Source organism: Vipera ursinii (genome assembly GCF_947247035.1).
Source record: "Vipera ursinii genome assembly, chromosome: 12".
Classification (NCBI taxonomy): domain Eukaryota; kingdom Metazoa; phylum Chordata; class Lepidosauria; order Squamata; family Viperidae; genus Vipera; species Vipera ursinii.
This window is the reverse complement of record NC_139525.1, coordinates 9,735,843-9,763,247: the sequence shown is the minus strand read 5'-3', so window position 1 is coordinate 9,763,247 and position 27,405 is coordinate 9,735,843. Positions and strand designations below refer to the sequence as shown.

The window sequence follows — 27,405 nt, the reverse complement described above, 5'->3', positions numbered from 1 at the left end:
CAGACGGTAATGAGGCAATAATTCGAGATCAAAAGAAGTGGGTCATTCCTAGGGATGAGGAGATGGCCCAAATGTCCTACTTTAGAGAGGATGTATGTCTTCATAAGTCTTGGAGGGGGCATTTGTCTGTTGAAAAGCCTCATCAATCTGAAGAGCTGTCCAATTAAATAATTTAGAAAAGCGGAAAGCAGGGACCACAAAGAAGCCAATCAGTGTTCAGCGTACAGTAGCAAGCTATAGAGACACTGTACATTCTCCTGTCATTTTCTTCCTCCTCAACCCGAGATCTATCGCGTTTGAGAGCCATAATTTCTAAATTTTCATCTTTACATATCAATTAGCACTCGTAGACTTGCAATGAACTTCTGGCCTCTTATGGTATAGCAGTCCTTTGGGGGGGGGGGGCAGGCTCCTGGGCATTACTGGCATATTCTTAAGCCTTTATTTATCTGAAATATTTCTCCATCTTTAAGATTTCTAAGTCAATGTTTAAGAGCAAAGATTTTAAGGAAGAGAGCCCACTAGAATTTAGAAATCTTAAAGGAAGCCCCTTGAGGAGCGACAGGGGAAATATGGTTTGCAAATCCAATCTGAGAACTGACCCAGAAGCAGGTGACGTTTCTACGGCCATTCTGTTTTAATAAATGACCAATCGCAAACGTTTCAACTATCTTATAAAGTAAAATAAATCTTTCTTAAAGCTGTAAAATGATCTGGTCAAGAAGAGGCTGTGTTCTCCAGAACTGCTTTTTTATTATTTAAAAAAAGTGTTTTCTTGAAGATTTCCCTAACGATTACAAGCTTGATCTTTGGTAAGCTCACATCTTCAGTGAAGAGTAGGGGAATGGCTTGCATTGTTTTCCCCCCATGATACAATCTAGCCCCTGGGGGGTGGGGGGTGGGATGGGAGGCTGGTTTTGCCAAGAGAGAATTCAGAATGGGGGAAAAAAAAACCCCAGGATGAGCATTGTAAAAAAGCAAAGTTATAGTAAGCTTAGGACATTAAGTTCAGGACATAACTTTTTTTGAAATTGTATAGGGCAGGGGTAGGCAACCTTGGCTCTTTTACAACTCTTGGACTTCAACTCCAAGAATTCCTGAGCCAGCATAGCTGGGTCAGGAATTCTGGGAGTTGAAATCCACGAGTCGTAAAAGAGCCAAGGTTGCCTACCCCTGGTATAGGGTATCCTACCTGATCAGGGTGTTGGACTAGACGACCTCCAAGATTCCTCCCAACTCTATTACTTTGTTATTCTGTAATTCGACTAAGCTGAGTAATGTTCAGAATAAAGGTCTGGATCTTAGCATTCGGAATTCCCTCTCTTGTATGTTCATTACATCATTTCATTTGTTGTTACGGGTGTATTTTTTTTTGTGTGTGTGTTAAGACTTGAATTAATACATATCTACATTTCTTCTTAGTACGTCTTACTACCCCTTCAGAGATGCTGGGATTAATATTCCAAAAAGCCACAGAGTGCCTTTTTACAAGGACATCTGTGACACAGAGAGTGGAAGGTAAAGTTAAAGAAGTGAATACCCTAATGTTAACGCATATATATATATATATATATATATATATATATATATATATATATATATATATATATATGAATTATTGGAATATTTTTTAAAATATATATATATCAGGGCACAAAGCCCAGCCAAGTGACCTTGGACCAGTCATTCTCTCTCAGCCCTAGGGAAAAAAAAAACCTATGGTAAGCTGCTTCTGAAATGTTGCCCAGAAAACTGCAAGGACTTGTCCAGGCAGTTGCTAGGAATCGAGACTAATTGCAAGGCACCAAAAATAAAAGGAAAAAAAAGTAAATTTTCCCCTAAACGTAGGGTATCCATTTATCTATGCAGCCAACTATCCTTACAAGACATTTTCTTCTCCTGTTTTTACAATATCTCAAATCACCCTGCAGATGGCATTACAGTCACTTGTTCCTTTGATTCTTTGTATATATAGGCTGGCTTTCCTAAAGATTTTGTCCTGAGCCATTCATTTTACAGCAGCTTATCTCAGAACCCGCAGGATATACCTGAATGGGTAGATGTGTTGTTATCCATGTGTGTCGCTTGCACATTGCTGACTTCTGTTTTGCAAAGGGAGGATGAAAGGAAATTATCTTGCCTAGAAAGCACGACAACCAAGTTTGACTATTCTGACCCGCAAACGTGATGCTATAGTGTTTCAGATTTCTTTCTCTTGCAGGACTTTGACTGATTCCGAGGCAAAGGATCTCCCTGCTTCCTTTGAACAGAAGAATTTTTCTAATTATGATTCAGATCCCTCTGCATCAGGGTAGCGTATACTGAAGAAAGAGGGAGTTCTTTTGAAGGGGGGAAACTCTTTCTTCTAGCTTTCCAACATAGCAGATATTACATTCCTTATCGATCAGGGCCTCCTCTGAAATGTGCATCTCTTTCGCCCCCTGTAGCAAAGGCCTCCTCTTTGTGAAAGAATCCATCAAAAGCATGGAACTGTCCTCCTCCCCGCGTTACAACAGGTGAGGAAGGCAAAGGGAAGGCAAGCCAGCAGTTCTGTTTGCAATGCAGGAAAAAATCTCATGCCAATCAGAAGAATTTTGCTTGCGATGTTTGATTGGGCTCACGTTTAGTTTTGGGGGTCCTCTGATTATTTTCTCCTGTTATCTTCACATTAGTACCTTTCCCCCCCCCCCCCCCACTCACCGTGCTTTGTTCATTCATGCCTTTCCTTCTCCAGTCGCAGTTTGGTTGACTTGTCTGAACTTGAGAATCCAAGCCGCAGCAGTTCCAGCTACCTAAATAGCACACCTTCAAAAAGGTATAGCCAACCTTCGGCATGTTGTTCCTGCTGTGGATTGATATGGGATCCCTTCCAAAGCAGACAACTGCCGAGTTTTCATGAACCAGGCAGAAATGGGATTGTACTGTGGTCCAACATATTGTGAGAACCTAGCTATTGTTTTTTTTTGTTGGGTGAATTACCCTTGGTAAAGTTTGTTGGGAAGTGTTCTGTGATTACAGGGATCACTTTTGATTTGATTTGATTCTTGTGTGTTGTGCGAATTCAGCTAACACTAATTAATTGAGCAGAGCTTGTGAGCCTGAAATCCAGCACATAATTTTATCAAGAATTCAGTGCCAGATGCAAAAAGTCCACAGGTGAAGGTCCAATTAAACTTATTTATTGCTGCTCATGCCTACACGCAGGAATATTCCCAACTAACAGAACCTACTTGGATTTAGATAAGGATAAACAGAATTCAAGGAGGGGGGTGGTCTTAGTTCACTTGTGGCTATGCAGGGGTCCTAGGCTGATCCCGCTTTTAACTCTGACCTCAGAATTTGCCACTCCTTTTCCTACAGTTAGTCTGTGTTTTCAAGTGGGAGGCAAAAGACAAGTGTCGTCCTTGCAATTTCACAGAGAGCAGGAGACACTGACACCAAGACAGTGTGCTCGACACACCTCTGTCTTCCAACATTTCACCACCAGTTTTGCCCCCTACGGATAGGATTTGGCCATAAGAGCTCTCTGAGTTGCATAGACAGTAGTGCGGAAAACAGTGTATCTTCTTCAACATGAAGTTCTATGAAGCTAGGAGAAAGTTTACCCACTGTCTTGGACTGTCATCACCTTCCTTTCTTCTCCTAGGTCTTTGGAAGATATTTGTACTTACTGTGGCCGAGTAATCCGCAACTGTGCCAAGATATCAATTGAGAACCTCAACATCAGCTGCCACGAATATTGCTTCAAAGTAAGGGTGCTCCTTATAACTGTGGTATTCATGGAGCTATGAAGACGCCCCAGTTTGGTCTAGTGGTTAAGACACCAGGCTAGAAAGCAAGAGACTGTGAGTTTAAGTCGCATCTTAAACATGAGAGCTTGGCCAGAGCTTAACCTGATGACTTTGGGCCAGTCTCTCTCTCTCTCTCTCTCTCTCTCTCTCTCTCTCTGTCTTGTACGAAAGTGTGTTAGAGTTGAGTTATTGTTAAAAATAATAAAGACACGATACAAATAAATAAGTCAGGAGAAGAAAGTGGATGGGAAGCTATCTACTAGCTGCATAATGGGATGTCCTCGTCATTAGGTCTCACAGTTTCTTTCTGACACCCCTAAGCTTTAGCCTGTGAATTCGTGCACAGTCTGATTTCAGTCACATGGCAAATACATTACAGATGGAGCCACTGGTTATTTGTTAAGTTGTCAGCTGCAGAGCAACTGGTGCACCAGTCTGCATATTGTATAGGCATGCAAAAGACATGTCCGCAGCTAAGTAGAGAGCAACCGTTTTGCTTTTTCTCTCGCAGTGCGGAATATGCCACAAGCCAATGGGAGACCTCTTGGATCAAATCTTCATTCATCGGGATATTGTCCACTGCAATAAGTGCTATGAGAAGCTCTTTTAGGTGAGCATGTTCTGCAAGGGTTAGAGATCTGGAGATGTGGGTGGAGATCCTGCCTAGAGCATAGAATGTGGAATCATGGGGCTGGAAGGGACTTTGGAGGTCTTCTAGTCCAACCCCCTGCTCAAGGTAGAAGACCTATGCCATTCCCAGTCCAATGGTTGTCTAGTTTCTTTTTGAAATCTCCAGCGGTGGAGCATCTACAATTCCAGGAGGCAAGCGATTCCGTTTTCTGACAGTTCTTGCTGTCAGAAAATTTCCCCTTACTTCTAGATTGGATCTCTCTTTAGCAAGATTCTACCTGTCGCTTGTCAGCCTAGCTGACGTGTTCCCTATCCAATTTTCTCCTTAGATTCCAGGGACTGGACCAGCCTGCCCAAAGAGACGCCTGCCTTCATCCATGTACCCGGATTCTCCTAAGGACTCTTTGATTCAGCAAGCACTCCCTTCCTCATGTCCTCAAGTTATCCCTCATCTTCAGGCAGGCCAAGTGACTCACGTTTAGCAAAGGTGGAGTTAGAGTCACTGAGGATGCTACATCAGGAATAGGAGGGATCGCTGCCTCGTTTTCAAACAGCTGCATTGGGGCGCTCCTCCTGCACCTCCTCCTGCCTTGGTGGCTTGTCCAAAAGTCCTTCTGTTCTTCCTTCCACGGTGGCATCTTGGATATCCATTCAGTCCACTTGGCCAGCAACTGATAAACGCAGGCATTATACCAGGAATGAGAGGAAGCAGGAGGAAGATTGAATCATCAGGAGCACTTCTTATTCCATTTATCCCTGGGAAGTCTTTAGCTACAGCTAGGAATGCTCAATTCCAAAACGTGCCTTGAATGCAAAGGATTTTAAATGGGTGTGCAAAATGTTTTGATTCCAAAGCTCTCAAGGCATCAGGCACGAAAACCTTTTTTTTTTCACCCCCAACCATTTCGGGAGCTTTTTGAGCTTGAAACGCTCCAGAACTGCTCGAAGTAAGAATCTCAAACCTCTAAGTTTGCCTTCTGGCATCCCTGGGATGGGTTTGATTTTGAAAGCATCAGGCACTGAGGTGACGTCTTCTACACTCTTTTACCATGGGTTGAGGCTGATGGGAGTTGGAATCCAAAGCGCCAGAAGAATCACTCCTTTGTATGTTCTTGTTTTACCCAGAGAAGAAAATATTGAGTTAACTCAATGTTTTTCAAACTTGGCAACTTTACGATGTGTGGATTTTTGACTCCCAGAGTTCCCCATCCAGCATGGAATTCTGGAAGCTGAAGTCCACATATTATAAAGTTCCCAAGTTGGAAAAACATTGAGTTAAATGGTCCAATTGTCCTACTGAGCATCAGGCAGCTTCTTCTGTCTATTGTCTACTCCTATCATAATTGTCTCTCTGGGGAATAACTATTTTATAAGTATCTTTGATTTTGTTGTGAGATTAGACATTCTTCATGTTTGGGAAATCAGTTATGGTTAATTTCTTACACATTTGTATCCCGTGTCTCTAAAAGGATAAGTGTATATGCAAGATAACATACTTTTTTGCAGAATTCTTGAGTTTTAATTCCTTTACACCTATTCTTTTCAGACTCAAGTGAAGAGAGTTATACTGAAGCTTTAAACTGGATTTTTAGTTAGTAGCTTAATATATTTTTGTATATTAGCCAAAAATCTGGAATATAAATATGGGGGAATAGATGTGATCATTTTTTCTATGATTAGTTTATTGGAACTTCTAACAAACAGTAAGCAGAAGAAGAAGGGGGAAAGAAACATAGCCTTATTTTCAGTCTCTGTTTTCTGCACACTATATCAATTTTAACTTGGGCCATTGCCTATTTCCAACTGCCAGTACAAAGCGGTGGGAAATAGGCTTCTCCCGAGTTAAATTCCTTAAATTACATGGGAAAAGATTGTGGGAGCAGAGGCTCAATCTACAGCAGAATTAGCTTTGCATATTTTGAAATAAATGAAGCAATATACAGGATAATCTCAAGAGGGAGAATGCTATGACGTCTCCTATAACCCAACACTGTTCTTTTATGGTATGAATGTAGGTGTTGCGCACAAGATTTCCTATATTTTGTTTGTGGAATAATGAAAAAGAGAGATGTTGAACATCTCCAAAAGCATTTACTCTGAATGCTGCCAAGTGAAGACCTCCTACATTTGACAGGAGCAATAGGGGTTGGGCAGGTGCTTAATTCTTTCCTTGAAGGTCAAGGTCAAAAAACGGGTATCGGAATTCACCTTCCCAACTGCTTGATTCCAGAACGACAACAAAGCCAACAGATGTTGGCAGCTTGCTAATTGCAACTCTGTCAGAATTTTCTCTCCCTGGATCCCAATGGAGGGTTAGAAGCAGGATGGTCAGCCAAACCAGACATGCGTTTTCCTCTTTCCCTCCTTAAGAGTTTTCCTTTGCTAAAAATGATGGTAGAAAAAGTAGCTAGTTGTAAAAGATGACATAATCTGGACCTCATCCCGTAATGCTGAGACAGGCAGACTGCACTTGCTTCATCTAAAAGGGCACATTGAAATTTTTGTTGTTGGAAAAAAATCAACCAAGAAAGTGACTCCTTGACCTTTCAGTGTCAAAGCCAGGGGCCATATTTTGATGTCTTCTGGGAAGGTCATATTTAGCTACATTAAATCTAACTTAATGAACAATTCCTATCTTCACAAGTATTAGTCCTTGGTATAAAACTTATTATACCTTGGTATAAAACAAAAAGGGACGCGGTGGCTCTGTGGGTTAGGACGCTGATTTTTTTGATCAGAAGGTTGGCAGTTTGGCGGGTCGAATCCCGAGTGCCGCGTAACAGAGTGAGCGCCTGTTACTTGTCCCAGCTTCTGCCAACCTAGCAGTTTGAAAGCACGTAAAAATGCAAGTAAAAAAATAGGGACCACTACGGTGGGAAGGTAACAGCGTTCCGTGCGCCTTTGGCGTCTAGTCATGCCGGCCACATGACCACGGAGACATCCTTGGACAAGCGCTGGCTCTTCGGCTTTGAAACGGAGATGAGCACCGGCCCCTAGAGTTGGAAACGACTAGCACGCATGTGCGGGGGAACCTTTACCTTTATAAAACTACTGTCATGCCCAACCCATCATTCTCCAGATATGTTTGACTCCTACTTCCATAATCCTGCACGGGGCTTAGCTGGTTCAGAATTACAGGAGCTGTAGTCTAACATTTTGGAAAGGCATCTCAGTTGGGCAAATCCCAAGTCAGGTGAGGTCTGGTTTTTTTGTTTTTTTAGTAAATATCTTCTCTGCTGATTTCTTTTTAATGTAAACTTTTGCTTCCGGTTCATTGTCCAAAGGTGGAGTTTTGCAAACAGCAGAGTTTACCTAAGCACCATGTGGTATTTTAGGCAGAACTGAACTGCTGCCCTATGTCCTTGAGGACTTGTATCACGGAAAGATTGCTTTCAACAGGCACCGCCAGGTTATTACAAAATGTTATTTTTGATGTTGTGCTGTTCTTCTCTGCCCTTCTGGTTTCACTGAAGCAAATTCTAAATTGCCACATTCGGTTCTAATAAATATTCTGTGCAGAAAGTTGATCCGAGTTCTTCATTGAATGGTGTGATGTATTTCCCAATGCAATACTGGTTGGTATCTTACCATAGGAGCCAAAGAGGTCTAAGAGACATGCGTGGGTGTCATCTGGGCACTGCTGAGATGCTATAAACCACTCTTCAATCAGCACAATGCTTGGATGTCGTTAAAAAAACACTCTGGGTGACAAGAGACAGTCTGGCCAAAGACTTAGGATTCGGTTTTAGCGTTGTTGCATGTAACAAACGTGCAATTCCCAGTGGCACTTTCCAGAGATGCTAGAGCTGGTAATGGCCACGTTGCCTGGGGAATCCGTGAAGCTGCAGTTCCCAGAATATTGATAAATCCCACAAGTTGGGTAAGGCTAAAATAGACCAGAAAGATTTGGATGTTGAGAGACTGAAGACATCTGCTGAAGAGGCTTTAATTAGAATTAGAAAACAGTATGGAGCTTGGAGAAAGTCGATTAGAATTTTATTCTCTTAGCATTCCAAATATTTAAACTAAAGTTGTTTTTGAAACTTCTGCACAGTCGTTGAATGACAGACACAGGGTGGGGGTGGGGAAGGCTACCTTCCAATACTATTTCTCAAATATTTGGCTGGTGGTATACGTGATGAGGGACACGGTGGCTCAGTGGGTTAGGACGCTGAGCTTGTCGATCAGAAGGTCGATCAGCAGTTTGGCGGGTCGAATCCTGAGTGCCGCGTAACAGAGTGAGCGCCTGTTACTCGTCCCAGCTTCTGCCAACCTAGCAGCTCGAAAGCATGTAAAAATGCAAGTAGAAAAATAGGGACCACTCCGGTGGGAAGGTAACAGCATTCCGTGCACCTTTGGCGTCTAGTCATGCCAGCCACATGACCACGGAGACGTCCTTGGAGAAGCGCTGGCTCTTTGGCTTTGAAACGGAGATGAGCACCGGCCCTAGAGTCAGAAACGACTAGCATGCATGTGCGGGGGAACCTTTACCTTTACCTTATACGTGATGGGTCAAACCAAGAGCCACCATTCATTCATTCATTCATTCATTCAATTTCTATAGTCTTCCATCTAAAAACAAGTGCACAGTGCATAGTTTTATGCAGGATTGGGGGTTTGCTGGGTCTGCTAAAAGTATGCAGAAGGCTCCAGATTCAAGTGTCTCCTTGCCAGCCCCTACAGAGACGATTTGATTTATTTATTTATTTTGCTGTTCGCAGTGGCATTTTTTTTTAAAAAAAGCACTTTCCTTCTTCCCCTGATTCAAGCCACGAAGAAGATCTGCCCGCTCTCCCATCTGTGCGAACAAACGGACAGGCTTGGATACAAACGGGGTGCAATCCGCGGAGCCTTCCCACGCAGGGAGGGAGGGAGCCCGGCAAGAAACCGCACGCGCTTCTTGCAAAGCGCCTCTTCTTCTTCAGCCTAGGGCAGGGCTCTTCAAACTTGGCCCCTTTTCAGACTTGTGGACTTCAACTTCCCAGAATTCCCCAGCCAGCCGTGGCTGGCTGGGGAATTCTGGGAGTTGAAGTCCACAAGTCTTAAAAGTGGCCAGGTTCGAGGATCCCAGGCCTAACCAGCCGCGCCCCGCGCAGGCGCACTAAAACCCCTTATGAGCTCCTCGTCGGGTCTGCGCTGGAGCGCCGGCTCCCGTCCCTCTCCGCCTCCCTCTTTTCAGCCAATCCCTTTTTGCTTCGCCGGTCCCGCCTTATGCAAATGAAGGGCCCGAAGTTAGCGCGGCGGCCAATCGGGGCGAAGAGGGAGCCGGGCCAGGGAGCAGCCGCGGCAACAACAGAGGCGGCTGGGACTGCGCGTGCGCGCGGCGGCGGCGGCGGCGGCAGGTAGGTAGATAGCGGCGAGCGCGGGCTCCGAAGGTCGCCCGCCCCTCCCCCCACCAACCCAGACTCCCCTCAGGCGGGGTGTCGGGCCTAGTTTTTCCTCACTCCCTTCCCCCCAACTTTCAGGCCCGGGTCTTCCCCACCCCAGTCCCCCGCCTCGGTCTCCATCCTTCTCGATAGGCCGACCTCCAGCCCTCCTCGCTTCCCTGAAAGGGGCCTGGCCTGGCCGGGCAGGGTGAAGCGGCCCCTCGCTTGACTGGACTGCCTCTTCAGGGCCTGTGGCAGCTGTCCTCAGCCGCCGCCCCCCCCCCATTATTCTGGCATGTTCTCTCTCTATAGCAGGGGTCTTCAAACTTGGCCCTTTGATGACTTGTGGACTTCAACTCCCAGAATTCCTCAGCCAGGCATGCTGGCTGAGGAATTCTGGGAGTTGAAGTTCACAAGTCATCAAAGGGCCAAGTTTGAAGACCCCTGCTCTATAGGGTGGGTGGGGGTATCTTTAGAGGGGGATTGAGGGGGTCCTGGGTGGTCTCTGAGCTGGGTGGTTTTCTGGCAGACGTTTCGTGACCAGACGGGGTAACATCATCATCAGTGCCAGAAGAGAGGGGGGGGGGTTGTAGAGAGGGGGGATTGTGGGGTCCTTGGTGTGCTCTCTTTGAGCTTAGCTCAGGGTGGGGGTGGTGTCTTCAAACTTTGGCCCTTTGATTTTTAATTTTAATTTGATTTTAATCCCATTTATATCCCGCCCTTCTCCGAAGACTCAGGGCGGCTTACAATCTAAAGCACAATGTGCTTAGCAATAGCCTTCATTTTATGTATATGCCTGCTTATTAGCGCTTCCCCCCCCCCAGCGGCATTTTTACAAAGCCAGCTTATTGCCCCCCACAATCTGTGGTCCTCATTTTACCTACCTCGGAAGGTAGGTGACTTGTGGACTCCCAACTCCCAGAATTCCTCGGCTGGCTGAGGAATTCTGGGAGTTGGAGTCCACAAGTCATCAAAGGGCCAAGTTTGAAGACCCCCCTGGCTGAGTTGTTTCCTTGCAGGTGTGTCATTAGATGTAACATTGATCAGCGCGAGAAGGGAGAGGGGTTTGCAGAGGAGGAGGGAGGCGAATGTAGGGTCCTTGGTGCTCTCTGAGCTTGGTGGTTTTCCTGTAAGTGTTTCCTAACCCGATTAGGTAACATCATCGGTGCTCGAAGGAAGTGGGGTTTGCTCTCTGTTTATGTACTAATGGCTGGCCCTGCCAGTGAGCAAACCCCCCCCCCCTTCCCTTCTAGCACCGATGAGGTTGCCTAGTTGGGTAATGAAACGTCTGCAAGAAAAACACCAAGCTCAGAGAGGAGCAGGGATCCTATAATCCTCCTCCTCCTCCTCCTCCTCCTCCTCCTCCTCCTCCTCCTCCTCCTCCTTATCCTTCTCAAACCTCCTCTCTTCCGGCACTGATGAGGTTGCCTAGTTGGGTAATGAAACGTCTGCAAGAAAACCACCAAGCTCAGAGAACATCAAGGACACCCCCCCCCCCAGTTCAGCCCTGAGCTTCCAAAATTCTCTTCTATCAGAGAGGAGGTACGCTAAAACTAACCTGTCTGGGTAGTTCGTGGTTTGTAGCTCTCTTGTCGCGCCCCCCAATCTTCCCCTCTTTTTCTTTAATTTGGGGCAATCTCATTCCTGGGTTTGCTTTGTGGGAACTCCTCCTCTCTCCCTGCAAAAGCCATCCTCAGGTAGGGGTGGAGTTCAGAAATAAAGGAGGCTCCACCTGTTTGGGTGGGACTGCGTGGCCCTCCCTCCTAAAGACTCCCCAAAGGACAGCATCGGTCCTCTTTCCTTCTCCATTCACCTGTTTCTCTTCAGAAGAACTTTTGTCCTACTTGGGGGGTCTTTCGGGTGTGTGTGTGTGTCTCTCTGGGCAGGTTGTCCCTGTGTTCTCCTTTTTCTCTTTGCAACATCAAGTCCTTTTTACCTTGGAGAACACAGATTGGGACACCTTCTTCCCTAATTGCAGGGGGGTGTGAAGCAGTTTCTGATGGTAAGGTAGTCTCTTAATGTATTTTTTTTCTCCCTGTTGTGGTGACCCTGCATACATCCTTTTCCTCCTCAGCTCCATGCAACTCCTGATGCCTTGGGCTGTGAGGTCATCCCATGAGGGCAGGGTGGTTCTGTTGCTGTGGCTGTGTTTGACAGATGTGCTGGTAAGAATTTACTCTGGAATGGGTAATGGAGGCTAGAATACTGCCCTTTCAGTTGCTGTTATACTTGTGCATAAGTTTGTTGAATTGCATCAGTCTGCTTGAAATAGAAATAGTGAAATGCAATGTTATGTTTTCATTGTGTTTTTTTAGTTGGCCTTCCCTTGTAAATTGATTTAACGAAAGGAGACTGCTTTAAAACTTGGGCAGGGCAGTGTAATTTGACCCACTTATAGTTTTGTTTTGATGTCTTTAAAAATACGTGGCAATAAAACAGCTTACCATGTCTGGTGAGGATTGCTACAGTTTTGTTCTCAGAAATTTTCTTTTCTTTTCTTTTCTTTTAGAAAAACCCATTCTTTAGAACGTTATTTTCTTGTGGATGGATGCATATAATCTGACTCAGATTATAGGGTTACTATGTTTTTTGCAACTCAGATAAATCTCTTGTGAGGATAGTCATTTGGTGACTAAAAATTAGATTTGAAAGATTATTGAAAGGATACTTCCTCCTCCTTTGCTCTTTGAACCAAAATTATTCAGCATTATTTCTTGTATTGATGCTTAACTTTCTGCATATTATGAGGGGATGGACTTTTTTTTCTATTTTGCCTTGTAGGTGGGACATGCATTGAAATAATATTTTGAGTTTTAATGCAGGAAATTAAAAAGTGGTTTTGTTTTGCAAGTCAAAACTTTGAACATAGAAATAGTTTTAAATAACCAACAATATTATTTGTAAAGTCCTATTTAGTACAGAAATGATAGAAATACCTTTGTTACTTTTGTTTTTCTTCATTTTCGTGCATAGCATATAAAGTGGGGTAATAAAATATTGGTAGTGCCCTTGTTTATATCATTCTATGTATTTGCTTTGCAATTAATCAAGAAAAGACTGTATATGCTCTTTCTAGTGTCACTATTCTCTAAATGAGTGTTGAGCTGTAGTAAAGTCTAAAATATTCAGTGTTAAAGATACTTTCCCAAAGTATGATATATGTATGTCATATTTGTTTTATAATAATGTATAGGCTGCCTTATTCCCCAGACTATGCAAAATATTTGGTTTCTGGACTTAAGCAGTAAACTGTTGTCGGTCCTGGATTTCATTTCATTTCTTATCAAAACTTGAAGAAATTCATGATTGAGTAAATGGGGGTGAGCCACATTTTTACAATCTGTGCTTAATGAATGAAATGCTCAGTTGCTAACTGCCACCATATGGAACTGCAGTAATATGTTTATCTTTCAGCTCTTTTCTGAATTTCTGAACCTTTCTTTTCGCACAGACTTGTGTTTGATATTTTTTTTTAAGATCAGTAATATTTCAGAAGGCAGTGTTGGTTATAAATGACCTTGCCAAACAAAAGCTTCTGTTGAATGTGCTTCTACGTGGGCAGCTCCAGTTGGATTTGGGTATTATTTACTTTACAAGTCCTCCTTATAAATGTCAACTTACATTGTAGGTGCAGATTAGTCATGTATCTTATAGCAGTCATAACAGTTATTGCTTACCCTGAAGAAGCATGGCCATGTCAAGATACCCAGGATAAATAAAACATACTGTTCCTGCTGATAAATTGCTTTCAGATTCACTAAGGTATTCTTGCTGTGTCATCACACAATACATTTAATTAATAGGAAAGCCAATAGTTAAGTGTGTTCACGGTTTCTTTCATATCCATTTTCTATGATATCTTTTTTTTTAGCAAAATTCTTCAGGGGTTCCATGAAGATGGTCGTTCCTGGGAGCACCACTATAATTCAGCCAGACCACAGTCTTGGAACTGAATTGAGCCGAAGCTCAGCAGAGAATTCAGTGATGGGTCCTGATGCAGAATCCATGGCTGATCAGGTGGGCCCTGAGCTGGAAGAAGTGAGGAAATTGCAAGAGCTTGTGAGGAGGCTTGAGCTCCAGAATCAGCAGCTGAGAACTAGAAGCCTGCGAAGTGTGCCAGAGGCAAAATTGCTGAGCCAAGCTGATGCTGGAGTGGATAATTGCAATTCCAGGCTCAATGGCATGGAAATGAATAATAGCATCAATGCGTTAATGGATAAGCAGGAGTTGCAAATAGTGGCAGACCTGCACTCTGCCCTGAGCAAAATAAGGTCAGAAGCAGAGGAAAGCGGTGAGTTCTTAAAAAACGATGTGGAGACCCCAGTACAGCACAATTATGAAAAAAGATCTGACAAAGAGCCTTCCGGTGCAAAGTTTGTGAGCGGTACCCAGATGCAGCACAGCGACGCCAACACAAACGATGTCTCTGATGTCTCTCGTTGGGATTGCAACCACACAGTGTTGCTAGAAGATTTCGCCAGAGCTGTTGAGCCAGCGTTGCCAATGAAGGAAGCAAACACGAACGCGGAAGATCTCTTGAATGGAACAACTCTGGATGAAGTGGAATTGCTAGAGTTAGAGAACGGCAGCGATGAAGAGGACAGCTGGTATGTACTCTGAGATTATATATTGTAGCTCTAAAGGATTCATGCTGAGAGGGAATAAGGCTGTAATCATATTTTCTAGAGCAGATTATTATTCTGTTTCTCTTTGCTCCACTGGCCCTCAAAAACAGTGAACATCACTGAATGGAGCAGTGCGACAGGATAATGGACAGTGTGAAAGAAAGGGGATTGATTTGTAAAAAAAACCAAAAAATTCTTCGTCTAAAACATTTAAGAGAAATAGAAAGGAAAAAAAATATGGGAGACCAGGAAGCCTATATTTCGATTTAGAGTGGCACTTTTCTCATAAGAGAGGGCCAAATGGAGTGGAGACTATTGCCAAATATAGTTCCTTAAGGTATTTCTATTAGTATTACAGATATTTGCATAATAGTTTTATCTGTACACATAGCAAAATGTAAGATGTAAGGTCACCTTAAGCAACAATTCTTAAGTAACCATTCCTTAAGCTTATTATTGAAGACATAATTGGATTAGATGAAAGAAAGGACTGGATTATTGGATTATTTTTTTTCTGCCCAGTGGAAGATGTTTGCTGTAAGTTGGAAGGGGGCTATACTTGAAAAAAGGAGATGGAGCTGAACGTTTTTTTAAAAAACGATTGTTTTAAAAAAATAAGCTCTGCTATAGAGATTCACAGTTATAATTAACTGATATGAGATAATTTGGAGGATAAATCGCTTGGACTACTTTTGTGAAAATTGCAAGTATTATATTTACCTAAGTAGCGTGCTCTGGATCTTGAAAAGAACTGAAGTGATGTTACATTGTTACTACGCAACCATTGTTTGTTTTACACAAATGTCAGTTTGTGTAATTCATTATTTCCTTAGCAAAACAATTATGTACAGGTACTCCTTGACTTACAACAGGTCATTTAGTGACCATTCAAAGTTGCAATGGCACCGGGAAAAGCGACTAACGACCGTTTTTCATACTTTTGACCACTGCAGCATCCCCATGGTCACGTGATCAGAATTCACCTGCTTGGCAACTGACTCGCACTTATCACAGACACAGTGGCCTGGGATCATGTAATTACCTTTTGTAACCTCCTGACAAGCAAAGTCAGTACCGTGTTAATCACTTAACAACTGCAATGATTCACTTTAACAACTGTGGCAAGCAAGGTCGTAAAACGGAGCAAAACTCACTTAACAAATGTCTCATTTAACAACAGAAATGTTGGGCTCAATTGTGGTCGTACGTCGAGGACTACCCGTATGTGAGAAAATGAAACAGACTTACGAGAAAGTACAGTATGATAGATAATTTCATTATTCGGATGAATAATGAAATTTGGATCCATCTTAAAAATAGAAGCAATTTTGTCTGACCCCCCCCCCAAATAGTTAAAAAAGAGAAATACTTGTTCTTTATTTGCTGTAACATTAGACTTTTGTTGATAAAATACTAATGGAAGCATAAAGGCAAAGGTTCCCCCGCACATGCGTGCTAGTCGTTTCCGACTCTAGGGGCCGGTGCTCATCTCCGTTTCAAAGTCGAAGAGCCAGCGCTTGTCCGAGGACGACTCCGTGGTCATGTGGCTGGCATGACTAGACGCCAAAGGCGCACGGAACGCTGTTACCTTCTCACCGGAGTGGTCCCTATTTTTCTACTTGAATTTTTACGTGCTTTCAAACTGCTAGGTTGGCAGAAGCTGGGACGAGTAACAGGCGCTCACTCTGCTACGCGGCACTTGGGATTCGACCCGCCAAACTGCTGACCATCTGGTCAACAAGCTTAGCGTCCTAACCCACTGAGCCATCGCGTCCCTAATGGAAGCATAGAGATACTGAAATAGTTGCTTCCATCAAGCTGTCAAGTTAAACTTTTTACCTTTCCACTTCAGGCTGTATATTTCTCCAAGAAACCCACCCACGGATAAAAAGGAATCTCCCCTGAAGTGGTGTAGACAGGTATTGGATCACCCTAGTCCTGAGACTGAGGCCGCTTGCCGTACCCTCATCAGCAGACTTGACCAAGGTAGGCCTATGATTTGCCTTGAAAGAGCCCTTAATTGGTCACTGAGCATGCTAGTAGATTGATTTGTTACCGTTGCACTTTTAAAGAACTTGGCACAGTGGAGATATGGGGAAGACTTGAGAAAAATGAATTGGATCACAAGAGCGGTAATAACACCTTGAAATTGGGGCCATTTGGGTTTTGCGTTTTTGCATTTGCTCGATGCAGTCCAAACCCAGTTACATTAAGCCTAGTGTTTATGTGGGATATCACGGAGCTAATCATGGTTATGATTATTAGATTTATATCCTGCCTTTATTTTGTACAACTCAAGATAGCCTCCTATTTTCTCTCCCCTGACAACTTCTCTGAGATGGATTGAGTTGTGACAAGCCCCAAATCACAGTTTTTTGTGCCTGCTTCTAAATTTGCCCTTAGTTAGAAAAGTTATGTGATCCTTTGGACTGGAAGACCTAGTTGGGGAATGTCCTTTGCCCTCGGAGGATATTAAGGCATCTTGGGATAATCTTTTTAGAATATATATTTTGCAAACCTTAAAGGAAATACTTTTCTTTCAAATGTTTTTTTATGTTGTACTATTTCATTTCAAATAGTCCTTTTTCCCCAAAATGTAACTTAATATGTTTTGGTGACATACAGACATATAAACATTTACTAGCTGGCACATGGCATTTAAAAATGTAAAAGGTTTATTTTAAGTTGCTGCCCTCTGAGTTTCTTGCTACTGTGGAAAATGTTAATAATATAGTAAACCGAAGAATGGTTTTGGAGAGATTTTGCTTGAAAACTTGATTTTGTCATCTGGAATCCCATTACATTCTCAGGGAAAACAGAAACATTCTGCTAGCTAAATACTATTATTTTTTTTCAAAGTGTGTTAAGTTGAACATTGTAACAACTTAAGCACATCAGCAGGTTTGTCAACAAATTAAACTTCTCAACCCCTGCTAGAATATGAGGACAGTGTAGCTCAGAATAAAAGGATTGTTTTTCATAAATAATGCCTTTGGTGACGGTTTGTTGCTGGAACTTTGTACTTTGATATGGCCCAAGGGCTAATCAATAAAGGTTAAAATAAATAAATAAATAAATAAATAATGCCACTCCTTTTTTATTTTTCAGTCTTATCTCAGCCCTGGGAAATCTTTATTTGGTTTTAATAGTTCTGTGCCAAGGTTGTTTTTTTTTTTTGTTCTTGATGCTACGGTTCTACAGTTCCATCATGCAAACTAAATTAAAGAAGCATTTTGAGAAATGGGCCCAGAATAGTTTTCCCACTAGATAATATTTTCATTAGATCACACTACCTGTATCGGTCCTTGATAACTCCAGAAACCTGATTCACGTTGAAATTTTTTGACACATAGTATTAGTATCTCTTAAGATTGTCCAACTGGGAAACTTACATCTTACGTACGTCCACATTCTAGGATGAGAGATGGCAAACTACGCATTTCTTCATTGGAGAGAAATGCCACAATATTGGATATCTTCTCATCTAGCCTGTCTGTTATTTGGGAAACTCTGGAGAAGAACCCCGGCTAATCTTTCAGAGTTCCCTTTAGCACTTCAAACCAAGTTTGTCCAAGGCCAACACTGTAAATTCACACAACAGCAGCATATATATTAGTCTGACACCTGCAGATGTTAAGACAGGAAGAGAATATCCCACGGAGAACTAAGGATTGTCTTCATTTGCTTTAATTCCAGAGATTAATCTGTCAGCCATAATTGGAAATTGAATTTGTTGGTTTGTATCATGACAGGGGGTGAGTGTGTCTGGCATGTAATGCATGCAGATGTGGTTTGACCTCTCTCTCTCTCTCTCTCTCCTCATCTGAGTATCTGTGTTTAATGTAACAATTCATGGCATTTTTGTATCTTTGTATCTAGCCAGTAGGTGGAAATCCCTGTATTGCAGTCCATTGGCGTCTCCAAATGTGCATAACTTGAATACAGACCCAGGGTCCTGTAGCAATGCACTAAACTCTCCTGGGCACTACAAATCAACTAACAAAGCACTACTAACTTGCGGTAGCTCAGGTATGGCATGGCATCTGGGGTACTTTCAGAGGAATGGACATGGGAAATGCATGCAGAGGGAGGACATGTTTGCTTTGTACAGTTTAATGTGATGATCTAAGAGCTTCTTCACCTAATGCTTCCAGAAAGCTTGTTATTTAAATTGTCTTGCTTCTTTGTGCTAATTTGGGCTCCCCCCCAAAAAAAAGGTCTGTTATTTTTGTGATAAATGTCCATTGTCTGGCCCATCTCCTTCAGACCCAGGGCGTTTGATTATCCCTTAGGAAAATGGAGAGTCCTCTTTAGCATGGCATTCTTCTGTTGCTTTATGTGTGTGAAAATGTTTTAACTTGTATTTATATGTATTCTCCCACGGTTGGTGAGAATTAGCTTATAGTCCTAAGTCTACAATAAATAGACCTACACATTTTTTTTGTCTGCTTCGTCTGAAGTTTTCCAGCATGCCTTGGAGACAGAAGCTGAAACCGCTTGCAAAGCTCAGCTAGTTCACGTTGCTGTACAGAAGGTTGATTTGCCTTTAGAACCAGCATTTAAAAGCCAATCACTTATTGCATGCTTAATTTTTTAAAATATGGACAAATAAAATACCATTTCCTAAATATTCCTTTGACATTTGGGCTGGAGAAGAGAAAACCTATTAAGACTAAATTACTGACATCTTAAATTCTAATGAAAGACAATACTGAATTGCCCTTTTCAAGTGGAGGCTATAATACTAACTTCTTGGATTATTTTTGTCTTTTATTACTGGAATACCTAATAATCCTTTTCTCTTTCCTTTCAGTCACAGAAACTCTATCCAATTTATCTGGTTTGCAGCCAATTCTGTGTCAAATAGCAGTACAGAAATTACATTCTAAATGTTCTTTCTATTTAGACCGATTATTTGAGAATTATGTAACAATCCTTTCAGGGCAATGAGTGAACTTAAAAATACCATTTTTCATTTTTAGTACATTAGTGAATTATATAGTATTCTCAAAGTGCAGCTAATGAAAAAGCTACATGTAGCGACTGCCTACACACCAGGCAGCTTTTAATTGGATACTCTTGCGTTGCAAGCCTGAAATTTGACGTCTCTTTCCTTTGCAGACCTTTCTCATGATTTTGATTTCAGTCATGTGAAAATTATTATTATTTTTTTTTGCTGAACTGGAAAGTCTCCTTCCACTTGATGGAGCCACCAATGAAATTAATCAATTAGGGAACAGGGAGAAAAAATCCTTACCGACTTTGCTTTCAGATCTTATATTTTGCTGCCAACTAAGTGCAATTTCAGATACTGTACAGCAAAGCTGGCTGGGGGATTCTGGGAGCTGAAGTCCACAAGTCTTACCGTTGCCAAGATTGAGAAACGTTTCTCTACAGAGTTTTATCCAGACAGGTTGCTGTTGCAGTTTGCTTCTCTTATTTATACAATTAGCAGTTGTTTGTATGACTTCAAATAAATCAATTGCAGCGATTGGACAGGATTAACTGCAGAGAGAGATTGGGGCTGCAGTGTGGCAGTTTTAACTTTTTGCTCTTGGTTAGCTTCTGGATTATTACCTTTCCACATGGTTATTTGTTTTGGAAGGGAAGCTCCCATTGAAAAGAACAAGAGTTTTATCTCTCCAATGACTATTAAGTGGAGAGTCCTCACTGCAGATTGGAATGGCAGTAAGGTCAATGTTATTTATATCGTTATTTCCCGTACCTAAGTTTTGACCTGCTTCCCTTGTTTTCTATGAATTTACTTTTGAAAACCATCCGTACTCTGAGAATAGTATCCTCCCTTGTTTGATCCTACACTGTTTTGGTCATTTTAATTGCTTTCTGAGTAACAAACATGAGAGTGCTGCTTAGAAGGGAATTAAGATTGCTGTGGTTAGTCACGAATGCTTATCCTGCTTAAACACATATGAGTCTTGCCATATAATTAGCTTAGGTTCTTCATTAATGACTAAACGACTGCTTCTTTGAACGTGTCCAGGATTTTGTAAATAAGTAGCCTGCTTGTATGATAATAAGAATCTGCTCTCGACAGCCGAGCAAACAATGTTCCCCCCCCTCTTCTTTATGTCAAAATGACCTATAAAGTATATTGAGGGGAAGGCTAGAAACAAATCAGTTGTGAAATAGTAACATGTTTACAGTACAACTTGGTGTCCAAAATGTCTGGTTCTCTTGTCTTGCCTATTTTGTTTTAAATAACCTGGCTTTTCTCTGAAGTATTCACACCAAAAACAATATGTTTTGTGGCAGGCTCGGGCATTATCTTAAATTCACACTATGAATTTGAAAAGATTTAATTTTTCAAAAATCCTAATCCAGCCGCAGCAGAAAGTGGAGAGTCGCCTTGACTGATATAATCTAAGGTGGTCTGAAACATGAAGAACTGATTGATCCAGTAAAGCCGACACATGTTAATATTGGCATGTGTGCCACATGCTCTTAGGGAACCCCTTCACTCGCACTTTAAAAACTAGAATTGCTTTGTAGCTGATAAAGTAAGTTGACTTTGCATTCACAAACACTTCGCTCATAGTTTTGTATTTCTGGTGCAATAGGGAATGATGTTGTTCACGTTTGACCTCGTTTTGATGGCTTTCTGTGGCTTCATCCAAACTATTTTACATGCCATGATCCTTTTCTTTCCCTGCACGTCACAGAAACAGAGTTGCTAGAGGTTTGTAAGAGGGAGCTTGGAGTGATGCCCACTCATCTGGGACATTTGAATAGGGAAGATTAACTGAAATGATGATTTTAATAACAGAATTCTATAGTTACCATACATCACAGGATAAGCTTTCCTCCGTATTGAATACTGAAAGAACTCTCTCACTTTGAAATCGTTGCTGGTAATCCTTATGATAAATTTGCTTACCTTGTAAGGGTGTTTAAGTACAAAACTGGGGAAAAAAAGCGTACTGCGACAGTGCTTGTACAGCTGTGTATTTTAAAATTATATCTGCAGCTTCCTCACCCTCGCCTCCTTTTTCCTTCTCTCCCACCACTTTCGAAGGTTACTTGAACGTGCATTCAGCTTTAAGCTCTCAGTCTTCTGTCGATAGTGAACTTAGCACCTCAGACGACTCGATTTCAATGGGCTACAAACTGCAAGACTTGACTGACGTGCAAGTTATGGCCCGCCTACAGGAAGAAAGTACGTGAAAGCAATTTGCAGTATTTCTGGGTCTACATAAAGGCTACCTCACCTACTGCAGGAAGGATTTTTTTTAGAAACAATAATACAGAATATTATTTTCCCCACTTACTGAATTTTCTCTCATTCTGACAGCACAAGAGTACAGACAGATAGTTTCTTAGGTGGGTAATTGGGTGTCCCTGCTAGTAAATTAGATGCCCCTATTGAATGATATGAAGAAACACGTCTGTTGCTGCTTTGGCTGTGTCTATCTAGAAGCACCTACTCTTGAACTCATTGCAACTGCTTCTGAAGTACATGTGTATTCCAGCATAGCTTAACAGTCTGGGGAAGCAAAAAAAAAGTCTTGCTTTTGGAGCAGGTTATGTTAAGAGTATCTCATCAAGGATCATTTAGCCTTGAAACTGCACCTTTGTGAAAGAACTACAACAGAGGTCCTCAACCTTTTGGGCACCAGGGACTGGTTCCATGGAGAGAGGTTTTTCTGTGGACCAGAGAGTGCGTGGTTTTGTGTGCTTCCTACATCCCACGGACGGGGCTTTGGGCTTTGTGTGGACCGGTCGCTGGCATGCCACGGTCTGGTACCGGTCCACGGACCGGGAGTTGGGGACCCCTGAACTACAATATCCCACTATGTTTCTGGCAAACAGATCATTTATAGCTGGGTATATTGTATCAAAGCTAAAGGTGTAAAATGAAAAAGTTGTCCAATGAAAAAGTTGACATGCTGACGTTTGCCTAAACATCTGAGGGAGGCCCTGTGGATTTACAATATGCTGTCACTAGCAAAGCTCTCCGGATTGTTACTCTGCCCCAAAATGCAGATAGTGGTTATGAGTGCTGAAATAAACGTAAACTACTTGTCTGCAGAGATGTGAAAGCTAGATTGCAACCCTCACTTTGGTGCCTTTAAAATTAATTGAGACCACAAGCCGAAAATGCTGCCGTTGCCTCGTGTAGGTTTCATTTATCTTGGGTACAAGTCTGATGTGGTTGCTTTCTTGTTTGCTTTGCTAGCCCTTTGGTGGGAAATATTAAAACAGTATTGCAGGTATGCTAAACAATACGATCGAGACGTAACTGTGTCTTCTGTGGCCATGGCCGTCCTTCAGGTCTTCGTCAGGATTGTGCCTCCAGCTCAGCCTCCGTCTCCCGCCGCAGTTCCAGCGCCTCCTTACATTCCTTGCGCAGAGGCACCTACAGTGACCAGGATTTTGACACGTACAGCTTGGAAGATGAGGATGACGACTGCTCTTTCCCCTACCACAGCAACCACAGATACTCTCCATCCCCACTCAACTCACCGCGATGCCAGTCTCCCTCCACAAACACAGATTACGGGAGGGCCACAAATAGCCGAATTCGGGCCCCCCGGAGGACAGTGCAGAGCCCGATGCAAGATAGACTAAAGTATTCTTCGAACGAAGGTGCGTGCTATCGTTTCTGAATCTCGCTGGGTGTTTTGGAATCAAAAGCAACAGTTGGGTTTTTCATTCTTTGTTACGTTATCATTTACAGAGGAACTGCGTCACAGTATGCCTAATCTGGCTAGGACCGGCCTGCGATCTTTGGAGTCAGTGAGAAATAGCCGTAGCCTGGACTCAGATTTACAGATTCCCAGTAGTCGGCTGTCTAGAATCCATCAGGAATCCACCAGTAAGTCGGCTTCTCCTGAAACTGTCCCATGACATTTCAGTTGGTGTGATTATCAGAATAGAAACAATAGCGTTTGAGAGATCTTAGCTTGAAATGATAACCCTTAAATAATGGTTTTAAGTTTGGAAGTTCTGTGGGATCCCTCTTTGTTTTAAGTTCTTAACCAGACTTAACCAGAAGTCCCTTTCACAACTTCATCTGAGAAATCAGCTGGGCCTTCTCTAAAGAAGTGTGCCAGACCACAATCATTCTTCATGTAGAAGTCTCAGTTGGGTTATTCTAATGCAGGGGTCTTCAAACCTGGCAACTTTAAGACTTGTGGACTTCAACTCCCAGAATTCCTCAGCCAGCCTGGGCTGGCTGAGGAATTCTGGGAGTTGAAGTCCACAAATCTTAAAGTTGCCAGGTTTGAAGACTCCTGTTCTAATGGGTTCTACATAGAGCTGCCCTTGAAGATTATTCATACGTTTCAGCTGTCCAAAATACAGCAGGTTCATTTGCTATCATAGGAGTCTTAGCACTAGGCGTTTTGCCAAATGCATTGGCTACCAATTTAATTTGTGGTGCCCTTCTAGCAGTTTGAAAGCATGCCAGTGTTGTACCCAGTAGATAAATGGGTACAACTTCAGTGGGAAAATAATAGTGTCCCGTGCGCCTCGGCGTCTAGTCATGCTGACCACATGACCACGGAAAGAGTCCGGACAAAGCTGGCTCTCTCGGTTAAGAAACGCCCCCCTTAAGAGTTATCTTTTTAATTTGTGGATTCAAGTGACAGTTCGACTTCTCTAGCCTTCTATGGCCTGGGTTGGCTTCACCCGTGTGAATCGACCCGAGAACTTTACCCTGATCCCTTTTGGATATGCTCTCCAAATAGACCCACATTTTATAGTTGTTAATATTGTTAATATAGTCGTTAATATTTCCCTCCCTTCTGCTTTAAGGTCTGACTCCGAATAAGCTCCGCTATTCCTCCAGCGCTGGGCAGTCCCCCCTGACAGTTCGACAGCCCGTGAAAGCTGGCCCCTGTGCCAATGCTCTCCTAACCCCACGGCAGCCAGTTAGAGCTGCTGGATATGCCAGTCCAGCTGGCCGAGTCCGAAAACTACAGCCTTCCACACTGAATCCAGGTGCTTCCAGTAATGGCAGTTCAGTGTACCGAAGCAATAGTATGGCCGCCGGAGCAAAAAGCTCCCTTCCTAAAAACAAAGCATCAGTTGCAGGAGCATCCACTCTGAAGAGCAGGTTGAGCCAGCCAGCCAAGCGGTGAGTCCTAAAAGCTCATGCAGGGAGTCCTTGACTTACAACAGTTTGTTTAGCGATGATTTAAAGTTAACAGCGGCACTGGAAAAAGTGACTTTGTGACCATTTTTTACACCTTCACACCATTGCAGCATCTCCCTGGTCACGCGATCGAAATTTACGTGCTCGGCAACCGATTCATATTTACGACAGTTGCAGGGATCCTCACCCTTTGCAACTTTGTGACAAGCAAAATCAGTGGGGAAGCCGGATTGGCTTAACAACCCGTGGTTACTAACTTGACAACTGCAGTGATTCACTTATCAGCCGTGGCAAGGAAGGTTGTAAAATGGGGTAAAAACTCCACTTAGCACACGTCTCACTTAACAGCAGAAATGTTGGACTCGGGAATTGTGGCCGTAAATCGAGGACTATCTGTATTTTGATTGCAGTCTAAAACCTGACAGCTACTTTGCCTGCCTGACTTTGCCAATGGCCTTGATCTCAAGTCAGCTCAAAGCAGGAAAGATTTCCCTTAATTGTAAAGAATCCCCCATCCTCTTTCCCAGTTTCAGACCAGTTGAGGAGGAGAGCAGAGGATTGCACCGTGTGGCATTTCAGAGGTGCAATTGAGAGTAATTATCAATTTGAGGTTTATGTATAAAACTCTAGGATTGTTCCTTTAAAAACTTTATACCCTACCTCAGAGATCTTCAAACTTGGCAAATTTAAGACTTGTGGACTTCAACTCCCAGAATTCCTCAGCCAGTTTAAAAATTGCCAAGTTTGAAGACCCCTGCCCTACCTGGTTTTATTCCCCAGCCATCTAGCAGACTGTGAGGCAAAACAAATAGCAGAAGATACTTGCTTTTTTAAAATATATCTATCTATATCTATCTATATATTTATATTTATATCTATCTATATCTATATCTATCTATCTATATCTATCTATCTATCTATCTATCTATCTATCTATCTATCTATCTATATCTATATATAGATATAGATACATATAGATATGGATATTTAAGACTAGTGACAGATAATGCTGCATTAAGACTCCTGTCTTCTGATTACTGTTTATTAAAGCATTGTCCTAAGTAAAATGTCTACCTGTGTGTCCCAACAGATATCCAAAGGCCAACATATCTGTGGATGATTCTTGGAAAGATGGATGTTATTGAACAAACCAAAAAAAAAGGCAGATAATGAACAATGAGTTGTTTGTTGGGTAATGGAACTGGACAACAGCCCAGCTGGCTGGGCAGGAGGACGAGCTTAGGCCTCCGTTTCTCTCCATTGCCGCCATGCTTGACAAACTGGAATGATGTCTTTCAGAACTTGGATATTTGCCTTTGCTTTGCCTGGACGATGATGGACGTGGATGGCTTTTTTGTTGTTGTTGGTCCTGCTATTCTCGTCTGACTGCTGAGCCTTGATGACAGCAGTCCCTTGTACCTGAAGGTACAGGTGTGGCCTGAGGGGCACATCTGAAGGTCCGTTCATGGTACACGCACGGAAGGAGAAGAGCGTGGGATAGACTCCTGTGGCGACGAGACATTTTTGAGTCTGGGATTTTTTCTTTCTGTGCAAAAGGCAGCTAGATAAGGTAAACAGAATTGATTAGCAGTGACTGGGTTTTTGGTTTTTTTTAATATCACTTGGTGTAACTTAACTTTTCTAGGAAATTCAGAGGATTTTTTTTGTTTTTTTACTTGTCCCGAACAGGTATCTTCACTACTTTTATTATTATAAAAGTTGAAGGGTTTTTTTTAAAAAAATAATAAAAAATAGCTAGTGCATCGTCTGTCACAGGAGAATGTCTTAAAGCTTGATTCCCCCATTTCCTCCAAGACTGTTTTATGTGCTGTTGCCTGCAGGCTGATGTCCATCCCTGCAGTGAGGTCTTTACTTACCCGTTTGCTCTCTTCCTTCTCTTTTCTTCGCTTGGCAAGTTTTAGTGTGGGTAGTAGCATCACCTTTGCCAGCTAAAAATGCACTTGGAAGCGTTTTGTTCCCTCATGGTCGTTAATGCTTGATACTAAAACTGACTTTTCCGCTTTTGTACAAGTCTTTTCTACTGTCCATTTTTGGGTGGGGTGGGGTGGGGTGGGGGGTTAGGGTTGTTTTTGGATGAAGGAACTTGTTTAAACTAAATCTGTGGCTCATGGACTTTGCCAAATGCAAGAATACAATCATACCTGGGAATGCAAACTGGCCTGTCCGCCAGCCCTACTTCTTGCCACCAATGTGACTTGATATTGTAGTTAATAAATGTGAAGGGGGCTAGTGCTACCTTGTCTTCAGTAGCAAAACTGCGTCCTGCTGCTTTCTTTACACAGATAGATACACAGATAAAAAAAGGTAAAGGTTCCCCCGCATATGCGTGCTAGTCGTTTCTGACTCTAGGGGCCGGTGCTCATCTCCGTTTCAAAGCCGAAGAGCCAGCGCTTGTCCGAGGACGTCTCCGTGGTCATGTGGCCAGCATGACTGGACGCCAAAGGCGCACGGGACGCTGTTACCTTCCCACCATGGTGGTCCCTATTTTTCTACTTGCATTTTTATGTGCTTTCGAACCGCTAGGTTGGCAGAAGCTGGGACGAGTAACAGGCGCTCACTCTGCTACGCGGCACTCGGGATTTGACCCGCCAAACTGCCGATCTTCTGATCGACAAGCTCAGTGTCCTAACCCACTGAGCCACCGCGTCCCTTATACACAGATAGTCCTTGACTTAACAGCTCATTTAGTGACTGTTCAAAGTTACAGCAGCACTGGAAAAAAAAGTGATTTATGACCATGTTTCACACTTAAAACTCTTGCAGGTTCCCCAGGATCACGCAATCAAAATTCAGACACTTGGCAACTGACTCATATTTATGATGGCTGCAGTGTCCTGGGATTACATGATCATTTTTTG

The 27,405-nt window shown here is 42.7% G+C and overlaps 2 protein-coding genes across 6 annotated transcripts in view; both read left to right on the top strand.

The window, feature by feature from the left end:
• The window catches only part of ZNF185 (zinc finger protein 185 with LIM domain), a 43,415-nt gene extending 36,077 nt beyond the window's left edge, over nt 1-7,338 (top strand). For all 4 annotated transcript variants that reach the window (XM_083372036.1, XM_083372034.1, XM_083372035.1 and 1 more), the window contains 7 exons: nt 1,423-1,518; nt 2,222-2,311; nt 2,448-2,516; nt 2,735-2,815; nt 3,647-3,749; nt 4,303-4,401; nt 4,751-7,338. In XM_083372036.1, the coding sequence (XP_083228162.1) occupies nt 1,423-1,518; nt 2,222-2,311; nt 2,448-2,516; nt 2,735-2,815; nt 3,647-3,749; nt 4,303-4,401 (538 nt within the window). In that variant the 3' untranslated portion in view covers nt 4,751-7,338. The remainder of the gene's footprint in view (nt 1-1,422; nt 1,519-2,221; nt 2,312-2,447; nt 2,517-2,734; nt 2,816-3,646; nt 3,750-4,302; nt 4,402-4,750) is intronic.
• Nucleotides 7,339-11,762: 4,424 nt separating this feature from the next.
• Nucleotides 11,763-26,802, top strand: LOC310646062 (SLAIN motif-containing protein-like). 2 transcript variants are annotated; one of them, XM_083372252.1, is made up of 9 exons: nt 11,763-11,952; nt 13,659-14,394; nt 16,265-16,398; nt 18,292-18,441; nt 21,446-21,586; nt 22,702-23,016; nt 23,108-23,245; nt 24,187-24,508; nt 25,617-26,802. In XM_083372252.1, exons 2-9 carry the CDS (start codon nt 13,679-13,681, stop codon nt 25,669-25,671), a joined length of 1,971 nt encoding a protein of 656 aa, XP_083228378.1. In that variant the 5' UTR covers nt 11,763-11,952; nt 13,659-13,678; the 3' UTR covers nt 25,672-26,802. The 2 variants fall into 2 exon arrangements, with proteins under 2 accessions (XP_083228378.1, XP_083228377.1); XM_083372251.1 differs by lacking the exon at nt 11,763-11,952 and having other exon boundaries at nt 13,539-14,394.
• Nucleotides 26,803-27,405: the final 603 nt, after the last annotated feature.